The 15,991-nt window shown below is 42.3% G+C and overlaps 2 protein-coding genes across 2 annotated transcripts in view; both read right to left on the bottom strand.

The window, feature by feature from the left end:
* The window catches only part of tacc2 (transforming, acidic coiled-coil containing protein 2), an 80,034-nt gene extending 73,100 nt beyond the window's left edge, over positions 1–6,934 (bottom strand). Inside the window, exons 1-3 of the mRNA XM_079512061.1 lie at positions 6,806–6,934; positions 3,783–3,843; positions 139–234 (exon numbers count right to left, since the gene is read on the bottom strand). Of these exons, the coding sequence (XP_079368187.1) occupies positions 139–174 (36 nt within the window). The 5' untranslated portion in view covers positions 175–234; positions 3,783–3,843; positions 6,806–6,934. The remainder of the gene's footprint in view (positions 1–138; positions 235–3,782; positions 3,844–6,805) is intronic.
* A 4,558-nt stretch (positions 6,935–11,492) lies between these two features.
* On the bottom strand, positions 11,493–12,683 carry LOC306931443 (vacuole membrane protein 1-like; the record flags this gene model as incomplete). The annotated part of the gene is made up of 1 exon (XM_079512845.1): positions 11,493–12,683. The coding sequence occupies one exon, from the start codon at positions 12,681–12,683 to the stop codon at positions 11,493–11,495; it is 1,191 nt and encodes a 396-aa protein (XP_079368971.1).
* Between the last annotated feature and the right edge of the window lie 3,308 nt (positions 12,684–15,991).

A 15,991-nucleotide genomic window follows, 5' to 3' on the forward strand; every position in this document is an offset into this window, starting at 1 on the left:
AATTAACTTAGTTACTATATCCACCACTGCACAACACCGCAACCAAGTATAAAGTCCTGATGTAGTTCACAGTGTATCAGCACAGGCGCAGAGAGCAGCAGCCATCTACAGTCTAATGCCAGCTGGGTTTGGTCTTACCGATCCCTCTGTGGTGCTGCTGATCTCATTCCCCATGGCTCTGTGAGCTGCTGGGCTTCAAACCAACAACCTCTCACATCAGCGGGCTGAAAGATACTAGCACATAATGGTCCTTCATCACACAACACAGCTCTCCCACAGGGTGCAAAGGGAGCTCTGTAGTCTGTCACACATATAACGTTCATACTCCACAGGATTACAGATCTTTGGTATGGGGCCAGAGAAAGAGGTAGTGGGGGTTTAGTGTGTGTGTGTGTGTGTGTGTGTGTGTGTGTGTGTGTGCGTGCGTGCGTGCGTGCGTGCGTGCACGACTGCGTGCATGCCCTCTGATGTAACCCTCTCTCTCAGATCAAGGTCACAGGGTTTCCCTCTCCTTATGCAGGCACAAATTCAGTCCGATACCAACGTTTCCTAGCATCACATCTTACATATTATCATCTCTTATGACTGTGCACATGGCAGTTTTATCAGGACACACGAGAGTTGGCACTATAAGGGGACATTGGATGAATTCAACACCTGCTGGGTAAATTCAGCACTGATGAGCTAACTCCATCACCTGACTTCCTCTGGTCAAAGTGACATCATCCCAAAGGCACAGACCCCTGAGACAGGGCCAGATTTATCTTATTCTGAAAATAAGAGCGGAATATATTCCAAATACAAGTACGTTAGGGACTGACACAGTGACTCAGTCTGTGATCTCGATAACAAATTGTGGCGTCTGTCTGTCTGTCTGTATACAATAAAATCCTTAGGGTTAATTTAACTCAGAATAGTAATAGTGCATAAATTAAACCAAATGGACCTGCAAGGTTCCATTTCGTACTAAGGAGTCGGACTTTACTGTGTGGACTTCCAGCAGTGTCAATCTGGTAACAGGAAGTCCTGCAGTTTGTCAGGATGCTATCAAAATCAAAGAGTACTTTGTTGTACATGACCATGTCACTCTCGAAAAGAACAGATTTTCAACCGAAAAATGTGAAACAATTCTCTCTGGCCTCACAATAACCTTTAGCAATGCTCAAAAGGCTTGATGGTTTGATAATGGTGATAATGTACATTTAACCTATTGGTTTGGAGAGACCAAGTGCAGATGTCGTGTCAGAGCCCGAGTCTATTTGATTTTATTTGATCTCCATTTTTATATGCTCAATTGGGGTACTGTATTAAAATAAAATGTTCAACTGGAATTAAGTTACATTCAACTGAAATACAAACCTGACTTGAAAATACACCTTTGCCATCTAATCTGCAATATTGTAATTAACCACTTGAGTTACAACTGTACTTTGACTTAAAAATAATAGCCAATCTACAAGCTCACAGTGTGTTGAGTTGAGACATGTTGTGAGCTTGTAGATATGCTATTTCTGGCCAATGCTCCCCTCAGTATAGCAGGTAACAAACTGAAGAATCATCTGAAATGATGTCTAACCACAGACTGAAGATACTGTAGGGGAAATACAAACAAAAAGCACGTCAGTCAAATACGATATAGCCTCTCTCACCAAACCTATATGTACGTATGTATGTATTATGGCTCTAATATAAATGTATAGCCATACTGTCATTAAACATGGTTGAAGAAGCTTTAGATGAATTATAGGTTGAGTCGGTAGCTGTCGGGTTAGGGTAAGGAACTGTAATGTGGACATTGTGTATTTGTGTAAGTTTGTTTAATTGTATGTAGTGTTTATGTGTATATATAAGGATATACATGTGTATATTTTTTCAACTCCTCCATTTTCTCAACTCCTTTTGTATTTTTGGACATATACTATTGATAATTGTTATTTATTTAAAGATGTTATTTCAATATATGTACTGCCATTTGTGTGCAGGGGGAATATATGAATAATTGTACTATGAACATGTTTGTCTAAAATGTTTAAAAAAAAGATCTAGCCATACTGATGAAACTAACAAACCGTTCTCTTGCAGAGAGCCTTCTTGTGCTTCCCATGTGGGACGACTGTATGTGTGTGTGGGGTGTGTTTACATATAACCACGAGCACTGACCTGGATACTAAAGACTATATAAATAGATCTCTGCCCTGTCATCAGCTGTCACACTTTATTCCAGTCCACTGTCCTGCATCATTTGTGGAATATGATATATGGTACTTCGTTTCAGGAAAAACACAAATGTGCCATAATAATGACCAACACGAATAACATATGGGTATGCAAGTCATAGTTTGAGCTGTGATAGTCACTTCCACTTGAAAATACTGAGGACACAGTGAAATCCATGTGTAACTCAGAGCGTACAAATGGAACTATTTGTATGATTCTCAGTGTTAGATAAACACTGAGGATTTTCCCTGATCATTTCACTGTGGGAAAAGGACATTTCTCACATCCTCTGGTCTAGGAAGACCCCCTTCCTGCAATGCCAGCCCCCAAAGCTATTTTAGTGAATGAGGTGTAATTTCAGCCTCTGTGGTGTGTATTTTCTGTGTGTGTGTGTGTGTGTGTGTGTGTGTGTGTGCGTGCGTGCGTGCGTGCGTGCGTGCGTGCGTGCGTGTGTGCGTGCGTGCAATGTTGCTGCAATGCAACAAGCTGCAATGTTTCCTGACGTTTGTCCAGCGAAACACATGATGAGAGGTTGTTGCCAGGCTCATCACTGTTCTTGCCATCACTCAGCACCTGGCCTCTTAAGCTCTTGGGTACGAATGAGCTCCAGCCCTTGTTTGAGACTAGCGTCTAATGCCCTGCAGCTGACCCCTAAAGCAGCCACAAAGGCCACGTACACACTTGCAGCCCACATTCAATCTTTGGCCTATCCACATTGGAATGAAATTGTTTTTTTATCAAGTCTGAACAGCAAAAAATGACATGGGAAATGATGTCTTAATCAGATTTGAACCACATTCATAGGTGCTTGCCAAAAGTAGCAGATATACAAGGTCAGTCGCAACTATACCGGTATAACTCTATGGTCACAACACGTCGCATTGCCATGCGTTGAGAGCTTGTTGAACTGCAATTCTGGGTGCTGTCTGACTCTGAATAACGTATAATGCACAAATTCAATCTGATCACTTGCAATTAACAGTGTGGACAGTCAGTCCTGGAAATCAGATTTGGGCAACAAATCAGATTTAAGAAACCAATCAGATTTGGTCTGAACAAAGGCAATTAACTGCACACTGCTGCGTGATGATTAACCATATGAGCCTGAGCTCATACATAGGATTCCTGTCAACTAAGTATATAGGGATTAAGTGGTTCAACTCTGACTTAAATCAACACTCAGGATTATGTGCAGTGTGACTTCAGTGTCTCGCTCTGCGACAACTGTCAAACATTTCATTCTATGACAGATCAAACGAAGCATGCATGTGCATAAATAATGTTGTAGTATATTCATCTGTATAGGTTAATAACTGCAGATGAGTAAAATAATGTCAGTTTGACCTTACAGTATGCTGTGATGTAAGCAACACTGCTGCAGTTTAATAAAGTTAATAATGTGTGTTGGATTTAGGTGTGCCAAAGTGCAAGCATTGAAGTCAACAGTATTGTAATTTTTACACTTAAATCTAACAATAAAATCAGCCTAGGGTTTCATTGCCCCATTAACTGGTATCATACTGTTAACAGTGCACACCAGCCTGAGCCATTTAAAATATACTCACGGAGACAATGTCATTGACTGGTAACCAGCAGGAGAGGATGACTCTGCATCATTTACTTGACCTATTAATTGACCGATAAATGGAAGAGGTGGAAGACATGTTTAAAACAGATACATGCTTAGCAAAGCTGCTTTAACCCTTAGACAGATTACTACTGGAAAACACGTGGAGTTTTGCATTAGTCTTTTCTGCCCTGTACGTGATTTTCCGTAGTTCTCTTTTTTTATTAATACCAATATATTAATTCGGTCCGCACCTCTGTATATAGTATTGAGCATAAATATCAACTACATTTCCCAGAATTCCCGTGTCACGTGACACACGTGTATGCTTTCCTATTGGAAACTGACGCCCAGCCCCCAGTGAACAGGGGGGTTGGTTGACTCCTCCGAGGTGGGCACTGGAGGAAGAGTTTTTCAGCCAGGTTTGCAGTCGCCGCAAAAAAAACAATCTGAAAAATGATCCATCCGTGTCCAGTGGCATTCTCCAGTCCCAGACCGTTGGCCGGGCTGCAACATCCACCCTCGCGGATTACACGTGTGCAATGTTTTTTCTTCTCCCCACCGGAGTTACCACCAAGGCTGATGCCTTCGCTAAAAGGTAATTTTATTGTATTCGAAAATGCCCTAATATGACATGTCTAGTAAGACGATCCCTATATTTGGCCCGAGCCGACCTAGTGCTGATATCAGATAGATGTGGTAGAACCATATATGGATAGATCTAACTGGTTTAGTCATCGTGACATGCATAGTCGGAGAATATATAACAAGGGTCGGTACTATAGGTGATCGACGTAGCTAACAAAAACATCTGATCAAATGAATGTATTGTACTGTGTCTTTGTGGGCCGAATCGTGGCATCGTGGCATACAAATAGATGTTTGTATAATTAGTATCACGATAAAATAATATGGCGACGTTAGAATGACACCACCAATGAGTGATCGCGTGTAATGTAGCTGCCCAGCGTATATCCAGCACCATCACGTCACCACATTCCACTGGCTGTTGGCTAGTAGTAGTTGCTAACAAACACTGCACAAATGGTACTGGCTATTGGCCGGGCCACAAGCCCGGGCAATAGCCAGTACCAATGTTGCTGGATGATTGCGACGCAATGGTGCTGGATATACCCTGGGCAGCTAGCTACATTACCACCGATCACTCATTGGTGTTTCATTCTAACGTTGCCATATTATTTTATCGTGATACTACTTATACAAGCATCTATTTGTATTTGTCATGCCACGACTCGGCCCACAAAGACACTGCACAATAAAATCATTGATCGCCAGCAGCCGGGTAAAACGCCATGTAATAGTAGCGTGCACTGACTACAGCTAAAATGTTTATTTATTTTTATATATTTAGAACTGGCATCAGATGAGGAGGAGGAGGAGGAGGATGAAGAGTCAAGACTGCGATGGCGTTCTCCGACACTGAACCGGATTCATTCATTCATTCATTTCAGGGGGGGCAGTTTTTGGGTGTTTTTTTTATTTAGCCTACTCACACATAACCTGACTCCGCCAGATGGGGCAGCAGAGAGTACACTGGGTTCCCCCCTCCTGCTCCCATCTGGGAACTCTCAGCAGACTTGATGCCCGGCCACAAAACGGCCTGGCCAATCAGCAGCAGCTAGAAGCGAAGTTGCTCACAAAACGGCCTGGCCAATCAGCAGCAGCTAGTAGAAGCTAGAAGCTGCTGCTAGAAGTTGCTAGAAGCTGCTGCTGATTGGCCAGGCCGTTTTGTGGCCGGGCATCAAGTCTGCCTGAGAGTTCCCAGATGGGAGCAGGAGGGGGGAACACAGTGTACACTCTGCTGCCCCATATGGCGGAGTCAGGTTAACTCACACACACACACCGTCAAGGACTGGGTTTGGGGACATTTGGGAGGAGTAGCTCTGATCCATAGCTCTAAATGCGCATTTAGAGCTATGGATCAGAGCTAGGGGAGGAGTAACTGTTTTGTATGTAGGCCTATTTATTTTCTGTAATATTTATCATTTTATTATGTTAGTAGTCGTAAAAAATAAAAGACGCTTTTACAATGAGTTAGACCTGTCATGACTATTTTGTTCACTATTGTGAGGTTTATTGTATATGACTAAGCAAGTTTCAACTGTGATTTACTCTGTAACGGTAGATGGTAATAACTCAATTTCTTTTTTATAATACAGTATACATTCAAGTCTATATTTTGATACATATCATGGGCACCAAGTCATATCAAAACAATGTCCTTGGATGTGTTTTTTATCAAAACTGTGTTTCTTCATAACAGGTTTTTGAGATACATGCATGAATAGACAAGGTACTGGTAAGACTATGTAAACATGGTATATATCAAAATGTGCGTTAGAATGTCTAATTTTACCCCAAAAAAGAATTGAGTTTATATGATGTTCCAATTTCAGAGCTATGGGGACTTTTAGCTGGATAGGTCAGATTGATCATGACTGACCATGCTATTTATAGATGGCAAAATATCTACAGTGGTACATGTGAGAAACTTTTTATTTTATTTTAATTGAACTAGACAACTCACCCTTTAAAATGAGATATTGCATGGCTATGTATGCCCAGCAGAAAAAAAGTTATTTAGAAAATAAAACTTCAACCGGGCATAACTTTTTTTGGTTGTCCTAGAAACAGAAACAGTGTAAATGCAGGCTCTTTTAAATGGCTTCCAACACAAGAACTAAACATTTTATCAACTCAGTTCATTTTTTTCCTGGAAGCAGACAAGTCAAGCTTTCTCTGAAGGTCTTTCGTTGTCACACATTCACAACAGAGAATTTTCAATAAATCATTCAAAAACGCCATTCTGGCCATAGAGAAGTCTACAAACTATATAGAAATCCTTGAAACGCTCAAAGAGTTAAAGAATATTAAATAATCTTTCCAAGAATCTTCAAATTCTCACTTTCCCCAAGTAACAACACAACTTATTTTGAATGCCTAGGCCTACTGAAAGAAAACTACTACTAAAGCTATTGCTGCAATTAATGAACTACTCACCAAAATCAAACAAGAAATAGATTAGTTCAACCCACGGGTTCTCCTAAAGCTTTTGACAGCGCTGTCGCCAGTGTTTTCCCAATAGTATCCAAGGCCAATGTGTGTGTCTCGCCTCCTCTAAGGAGTCCCGTCCTCTGTTTCTATATTTGCCCCGGGTGCCGAGTAGGGCGGTGGGTTGAAAGAGGTGATAGGTGGCGAGGTGGACATGAGATGGGACAGGAGGTGGGGACAGAACAGGAGCCGGGTAAGCCATGACCGTTGGTGTTCAGGGGGGGTAGGCTGCATGGGCGGGGGCTTGCTGTGACAGACTTGGTATGCCTGGCAGTCAGCTGGACTGGACAGAGTTCACAACGCTGTAAACAAAGGGCAAAAGAGTGGGGTGTCTGGCAGTCCCTGCCTGTAAACTGGGTTGGTGAAGCAACAGGGTGCAACGCACGCACGCACGCACGCACGCACGCACGCACGCACACACACACACACACACACACACACACACACACACACACACACACACACACACGCATGTCACTTGTGTATTGGCCAAATTCACAGGCAGAGCTCTATGTGGCATAATAGCAAAAATCAAAACAATTAATCTGAGATCTGCTAGTATATCACACATGGGTCTGTCCTGTTATGGCTTATGTGACAGGGATATGGGTTCAAAACGGAATAGAGAATTTTGGTCCATAATAGGGCAGTAAGATATTTCCTCCATAAATAAATAAAAATCCATACATTTGGCCCTATATTGGCAAAAGTTTGAGACATGGGCCGCGTGCAATACGATTCAAAGGTAGCTTGGTAGCTTTGTGGAATAGACTACTACAAATGCTAGCGATAGTAGCGAACAAAGTAGCATAAACATATTTTGATTGGGACAACTAAAAGGTGTATGCAAGATTTATTTTATAGGAATTGGGGCATACAATATATTCTAAAAGAAAATACCGCAGACAGTTACTTGGGTTAAGCAAATCTTGTTTGATGTGTCTGAGAAGTCAGATATAAACCGAAACATTTAGCATGATAAAAAATTATATAAAATGATAAAAAAATAATAATAAATAAAATAAACATTATTTTATTGACATTTATACAATGAGTTGCATAAAAAACAAAACATTAAGCTCACACATGTGGTTAAGTGATAAACGTAAAGAAAGCTTGGGAGATAATTAAATGAGCAAAACAATGATTTTACGCCTTTCTTTGTGTAAATTGGGCTTATCGTGCAGCTTTCTTTGCTGTTTTTGAGCTAGTGAATTTGTTGTTGTGTAATTAATTTTGTATGACCCCCGCTGTACCCGCAGACCCCCACGCAGACTATAGGGGACCCCCGCGATTTTGACACATATGAGAGATGTTCTTTATACCTGCCAAGCCAATGTCAACAACACTACAACCGACAGCTGTGCGTGAGATGCGATATGATGGTTTGGAGAATGGGCTAGCTGAGAGCATAGGCGATTTTTGGCTGGTATAATAATAGCCTACAATATCTGGGTTCACATCTGTGAGAAGAACTCAATGGCTAAGTTATGGAATATAAACAACTAAATATGCAAGACAAGTATACGTATTTTTCTAGACACTATAGGCTATGACTTATTTACTCATTTTGGACCATACTATATCCAATCAGCATGTGCACGTCAATCATGTAATGTTGCAAAAATGTTCTTTACAAAATTACAAAGCATAAATGAAATTAAAAATATAAATGAGTATAAAGTTACAATTGACAAAAACATTTTTTTTTTAACTTTTGTCTTTTATTTGTATTTGTTCTTTTGTGCCCCCCCCCCCTAAAATCGAGAGTGTACAAATACAACCAAATGGACCCATAACAAATTTGTACAGTATCAGAGTTTATTGTTATGAAAGGGTCCTTTGGTTCCATTTTGTAGTAGGCCTAGGCTACACTTACAGTTACAGTCACCTGGACAGATCCTGTTGTTGCCACACACACACACACACGCACACACGCACGCACGCACGCACGCACGCACACACGTACATATGGAGGTATAGACACATGCAGATATTTACATTTCATAGCACAATTCTGGAGATATAAGGAAGCAGCTGGAGTACCACAGACGAAAAACAGTCTAAGTCCAAATTTCATTCTGAACCCTCCACGAAAAGGCCTCGTTGTCCTGACCCCTTATCTATCATTTATACATTATGGATAAATAGTGTGGACTTAAACTGTTATGCGTCTATAGTACTGTTTATTATTTTATTCTTGTTTGGGTAACCGACTATATGTTCAAGGAAATCATCTAGCTGGGGGCGCACTTGTAAAGATTTGGCTTTTGGTGACTAGTTTTTTAATGTTAGCTGTTAGGTATGGGTTTTCAAAAGCTGTGCAAACGCGTTGGGTGCGTCCCCTAGTGGTCTGTTTGCACAAACTCAAAAATTAGATACGTAGGACTATAGTTATGGTTGAAAACCAAAATAATTGATAAAAGATATTTTTGGATTTTTGGACACGCACGCACACGCGCGCGCACACACACACACACACACACACACACACACACACACACACACACACACACACACACACACACACACACAATTACTCTGCTGACGTCACCACTCCTCCGACACTGTACTACAGCTACACCTACTTCGTGTCTTAGCGCATTGTATGGCTGCCTGTAATATGGGCATTGCACTCGGCAAAATCAATGTACAGTAGGCCTATAGGCTATATGTCATCATAGTCATAGACATTCATCAGGTCAGTGACATGCACTGATGCCGCCTTGCACGCACATGAGATCCTCATGCATCTCAGATTCCTACTGTGATGGCACAAATATGGAACCAAATGGACCCTAATAGGATCATTTGTATTAACATGCTCGGACTCGGAGACAACTATAGGCAACTACACTCCACAGTGTACAAGCTTGCACTCCACTCGGCATGCTGTCTTTCCCGTGCGTTGTGTTACCTGGCTGCGTGCAATTCCAATGCAGCTCCCCATTTTATATTCCATGTCCTCCTCTGGCGACGTGACTCTGGCGCTACAGGGCTGGCAGAGCACCTTTCTGCAGAACTGCATCGTTACCGGCGGCTGCAGCGAGACGAGGCATCGCCGTCGATGCTGCTGCAAGCCGGTGTTGCTGCTGCTGCTGCTGCTGGGCTACCGTGGGTCTTTCTCTCTCTGTGGGTTATATTGAGTGAGTCACTGATGATGTGCTGCCTGACTGAGTGGCGACCTATAAGACACGCTCTCTCTCTCTGCTGCATTGCCCTGGAAATGTCTGATATGACTGTTTAAGCTCGGTTATATAAGATAAGATATTATATATTTATTTTAACAACACATCAAATTAAAGTCAAGAAGGAAATAGCTATGATCTCTCCCCATATGAAGATGTGCTACTGAGCGGAGGAGAACACAGGGAATGGGAAAGCACTGCTTACAATTAGCCTACGAAGAAACAACAGTCTACCTTTAGACCCATGCAGTAGCCTAGAGTTCGGTCTGAAAATGAACGCACAGGTCTATAATGTATTTATTCAAATCAGGCCAGAGGTTCCCAAACCTGCCATGCCAATTGCCAATTAAGGACCGCTAAAAATAGCCCTATCCCCTCCTCTGCCTCTGGCTACGCCCACCATGCGTGAGAAAAAAATCACACCCGTGTGAACTGAGTGGTGCAACTACACATTTATTATTATAGTTACTGTACATTAGAACCAGGAAAGCATCTGACGTGATGTCGGTGATGTCAGTGACGTCTACTAACCATAGCAACCATGCTCACCCGTACAGGCACAAACACACACGGGTACTAACAAAGCCAGTTGTTGGAGTGGTTTGCACCACTCAAAAAAAGGAAAAAAGAAAAAGAGCCTATATAGTACCATTATGTATCTTTGAAAAATGTATAGGCTATAGGCTACATTACGTATTCGTAATAGAGATAGGATGACATTTTAATTTAAATATAATTTCTAATTGCATATTTTCCCCCTCCTCCAAAATAGAAATCAGTAATAATCAGTATACTAATACTAAATTATATATTTATTTAGTTTTTTTCCAAGTTCAATTTTATTCTATCATTCAAATAGAAATAATGACATCTTTCTTTTCTTTTTTTTTAAAGTTCAGTTTTATCATTTCATTCGAATAGAAATATACATGTGCACATAACCCGGCCAACAACAAAATACCGGCAGTGTGGTTTCGAGTTTGAACGGAGGAGGTTGAGTAGGCCTGGTTAGCTGATGGCTGGCTTCTCAGCAGGGACAAGAACAGTCAAGTTAGTTAGTTGGTGCTTCTCAAACAATTCATGTCAAGGACCCCTAAATTGATATTTGGATGCAGACCTCCATTTGAGTATCTTTTAGGGGTAAGAGAAGATTTGTTAAGATGTGTCTTTTTATTTTTTATTTTTTTAAATAGCCGATCTGAAAGCTCATCACATTGCAACACATTGTGTGAGTGTGTATAGGCTATATAAAACTAAACATCAGGTGTCTGTGCAGCCTGAAAATCTAGTTTAAAGTGGTTCCATATGTTACATTCATGGCACCAATGGTCCACAGTCAATTTTATAATATAAAAGAGCTTAAGCAATGAATCCCACACACCCAACGACTCCTCTTTGAGAACCACTGGCAGTGGCTGGGATAGACCGCTTAGCATCTTATACCATCATCACTTGGTTTTAGTTTTCTTTTTCTTTTTCTCCTTCAACTGCATCTGCTGTTGAAGTCGCTTGGCATAGGTCTGGGCCATGGAGTGAATAATGGAGCACACAATGAGGAAGATCGTGACCAGCAGCACCCACCCAAACACCCACTGAAGCCAGTTCCCATTCACGGCCTCTGTGCTTCCTTCATTACGCAGCTTCTTCTTCTGTGCCTCCAGGTACTGATGGAAGGGCTTCTGGAGGGATGGTCCTATCCTGGGCACAGACCCTATAAGTGACAGAAGCTGCTCCACTATGTGCTTACTGAAGACCATGATAACAAAAAGCTTCTGTATGTGCATCTTAACACAGACTTTGCCAATCAGTGTGGCTCCAAAGAAGGTCCAGAAGGGGACCATGTAATGACCACAGGTCATCCCGGCCAGGTCAAAAAGGGGGTTGGGGATTGAAGCAAAAGCCAGGATCCCAAAGAATCCTAGTCTCTGCACCATATCTTTGACCCACAGCTTCGCTCTAGGGACACAACCCTGGGCAGAATCCTGTTCAAGCATGTCCTCAAACTCCTCATAGTCCTCATCCTCTGGATCAGTTCCTGACAGGCGAGCCGCCCTTGCCATGAAGTACGGAGGTAGCTCCCCGATGGCAGTGCCAATACCCCACATGCAGGCCTCCAGACGCACCTTGGACATGATGGACCAGACTGTGATGCTCTCTGTCCCTACAATCTGGGGACAGATGACATGTTCTGGGTATGGAGGCTCTGGGAAGTCTGTGGAGCCACACTCATAAGCTGCCAGGGTCACGTTTATTATATGAGGACACAGATAGAGAAGGAAGGTGTGCACGCCAGTGCCAAGGCCGCATGATGACATGATGCCAAGGATTAACCAATAGACACTCCAATGAAACCTCTTTGCCAGGTAATGGACATGTGTCTGGTGAGCTCCTTCAGTGTAATAGGCGGTGTAGAAGGTGATGGAGACGACAGAACACACCCCCAAGAACAACAACACTGTACCACGTCTTTCCCTCAATTTTGACATCCACTCCTTTAGGTTGGTGACGGTCTCTAGGAGGAAATAGTGTAGTGTGATGAAAGGCCTCCTATACAAAACCAGAGACAAGCGCTCCTCCTTGGCTTTCTGTCTCCTCTTTCTGGCTGCAGCATCTCTGGATTTGCCCTTTGCCACTGCCATGTCAAGCACGCTGTAGTGGGGTCAGGTTTGACAGTCTTCAATATACGTGACAAATTGTCCTCTACCCGATCTAATTAAAATATTTTAATGAAAGCCCCAATTTAATTAAAATGCTTTGATAAATGACAGTTAATAAGCCACAGAGGGAGTTGAGAGGATCCAAATCAGACTCTCACACAGGTAGTGGAAGCCTAACCCTGAACAAAATGACCAGACAGGAACGGCGCTCATCAGTAAGATCACTGGCAAGGACGGTGGCTTGATGATAGAGCAATTATGGCAAGGGATCAGTTATATAGGCCACTGATGAGTGATGACAACATGTGACGTCAGTCAGGATGTGTACTTGTATGTATACGACATGGCTGGATACTTACTACTACATCAAGGCAGCTCACGCTACAGAAACAGGAGATAGGTTCCTGCCCATACATGAAGGCTACGGGTTGGCTTGTGTGACGGCCATTCTAGTTTTAGTAAAACAATTTTGAGCTCAGTAGCCTATCAATGATGTCATAATAACCCTATCCCAAATTTGTACAATCCAAGACCTATTGACTTCCATTATTATAATTACAAATTACTTATTAATAAAGAAAATCACACCGTGTGAAGTGAGGGGGCGCTCTTATCATCATACATCATCTCATTCAGGCAAATCACATTTTGCGTCCTCACTTTTGTCTTCAATGTTATGTGCTTTACATACTTTTGTCTTCAATGTGTGTGTTTACACAGTTTTGTCAAAGCTGGGCATAGGAGGGGTTAGCGCCCCTCAAAAACTAATAATTGTTATTTTAAACATCGGTATCAACCAAGAATGTCCATATCAGTCCATCCCTAGTCTGGAGCTAGCTCTGGTCCAAAGCATTGGCTATGGACCAGAGCTAGTCTGGAGCTATTTAACTCTTATTCTAACTGCTGGTCTGAGATCTGCTATAATACAGTGTACGTCAGACTGCTTTAGTGACTGTGGTAGGAGTTTTACGCAGACTGCTGTCAACATATTGCACGCCTTGTTTGAGAAAAGTCTAAATTGCATTTTTTTATTGCAATGCCTGTTGTCAACCAGTAGGTATTGTCCCACCTGACCACATGATGTACATTTCTAATAGAAGAGCAGGTATACCAGTTTTGTAGGTTATATTGTATGAATTAAGTAATAACATTATGTATTGCAGCTTTAAAAAGTATACTTGCTAGAGTGTCTGATGATTTCTACTTTTACCTGATGTTTGGCTTTGTTTTTTAGAAGACAACACTGGAAGTGAAAACATGATGTGGTGTTTGTTCATACTGTATGCTGTATAATCCACAACAACACATTCTGATCTACTTCAAAAGGGGTTCAATGGGGGTTCACCTACCAGCAAAGAGAGAGGGCCATTGGTTAAATAGCCTAGACCAGTGATTCTCAACCCTCTACCACTAGTAAGGACCTCCTCTGGTGGTACCAGAAATCTTCCTGAACATGACAAAGGTGGTGGTGGTGGTGGTATTGTTGACTTTGTGCCAAGCACTGCCACTGTGACGATGGATCACAACAAACTAAACGGTGGCAAGGCAGTGGCTTAAAATGGAACTATAAAAGTGTAAGGAGAATATTTGACCAGCAGCAGCTGCACGTCTCGGAGTCAGACGGACCTACAGCACTATTGCTCCAGTGAAATGACATCCAGGCCGGTGTTGAGGTCCCAGCACAAATTAGTGCCGTTCAAATCTCCCTTCTGTGTGAATAGGATGGGATAGGTTAGGTGTACGCTACTGTATTTGTTTGATGTATTTTAACGTCATAATGGTGGTACCCGGAGAGCCAAATATATTCTGAGGTGGTACTTGGTGAAAAAAGGTTGAGAACCACTGGCCTAGACCAATGGCCGGGCACCTACAAATGTTTACAAACAAACTGTAACCACTGCTCTAATGTTACACAGCAAAAATAATTTAAAGATCTAAAAACCATGGAGGTTTACAGATGTAAACAATGCATTAACTCCCACTCTATAGTTTATCGCCTCTCACTTTCCCCTGTGGGGGTGCTTCTATATAGGACACAAGAGGAGTTTGAAGGATAGTGGTAGAGCATAAATATGCTATTAGAAATGATGAGGACTACCCCATGGCACGCCATTTCCATAGTTGTCATAATGGTAATGACAGCCTCCTGAGAGTGGAGGGAATTGAACAAATAGAGCAATCAGTTATAGGGGGCTGTAGACTTACGGCCAAGGTACACCAGGCTTTTCAGCGTGCGTTTATATACGCACACACGCGCACACGCACGTATAGGTCCAGTCCTATTTTACATACATATCATACATAATAATGCAGCATGTAGGCAGTCAGCACACATCTTGTATCACAACAATAGATGCGCACAACCTATTTGTATATGAGGATGTGCAGGCACACACGCACGCACACACGTATATATACGGTATAGATATAGATGTAGTGACAGGGCCCGGGGCCTTGTCAGAATACCCATTGTACCATCTGTCTGTCCCTTTTGTGCCCATATATGGAGATCTCTGTCTGTCTACATGTGTCCCTTATGCCCATATATGGAGATCCCTGATGGCATTAGAATCAAGATTATTATGCCCAAAGCCTGTACAGTATATTGCCATATATCTCTGTCTGTTTACCTGTGTCCCTTTCACGCCCAAATATGGAGATCCCTGATGGCATTAGTATTATGTCCAACCCTGTAAATTGGCATGCCCAGATATGGGAATATTGGTTGGCTCTTCTGGACAACTGGATATCCATAATATAACCATATATGGACATGTCGGTCTGAACAGCTCGGCTACAGGCACCACACTCCCTCGAGTCCCTGCCAATGCGTGTGCCGAGTTTGAAGTCGGCCAGTCCATTATGCCAATGACTATTATGCATGGGCCAGCGTGATGTAGTATGCGAGTGCCGACACTAGCGTTGACTATAATGGAATGCGGAAGTGCTCGTTCTAATGGGATAGTTCCAATGTTTGGAACTATAGCCATAGCAGCCCACTTTGCAGCGAGATCAAAGCATGTCGCGACTCTTCTTCTATGGCTCTGGCTCTATGGCTCTGGCATGGGCATAGCATCTGTGGCTCTGGACAACTGGATATATGCCTATATATGGGCGTATCGGTCAGATCGGCAGTTTTGGACAACGCCATCTGACCGATTCCGACCAGAGTTCCAAGTTAGTTGTACCCAAATGTATATGGACCATGTTCATTTGTTTGATGTTTGTATGATGTCATGATGACAGTTTGTTTGGGTCTGACATACTATCACGTCAGCATGAGACATATT

Source organism: Electrona antarctica (assembly GCF_951216825.1).
Source record: "Electrona antarctica genome assembly, chromosome: 10".
Classification (NCBI taxonomy): domain Eukaryota; kingdom Metazoa; phylum Chordata; class Actinopteri; order Myctophiformes; family Myctophidae; genus Electrona; species Electrona antarctica.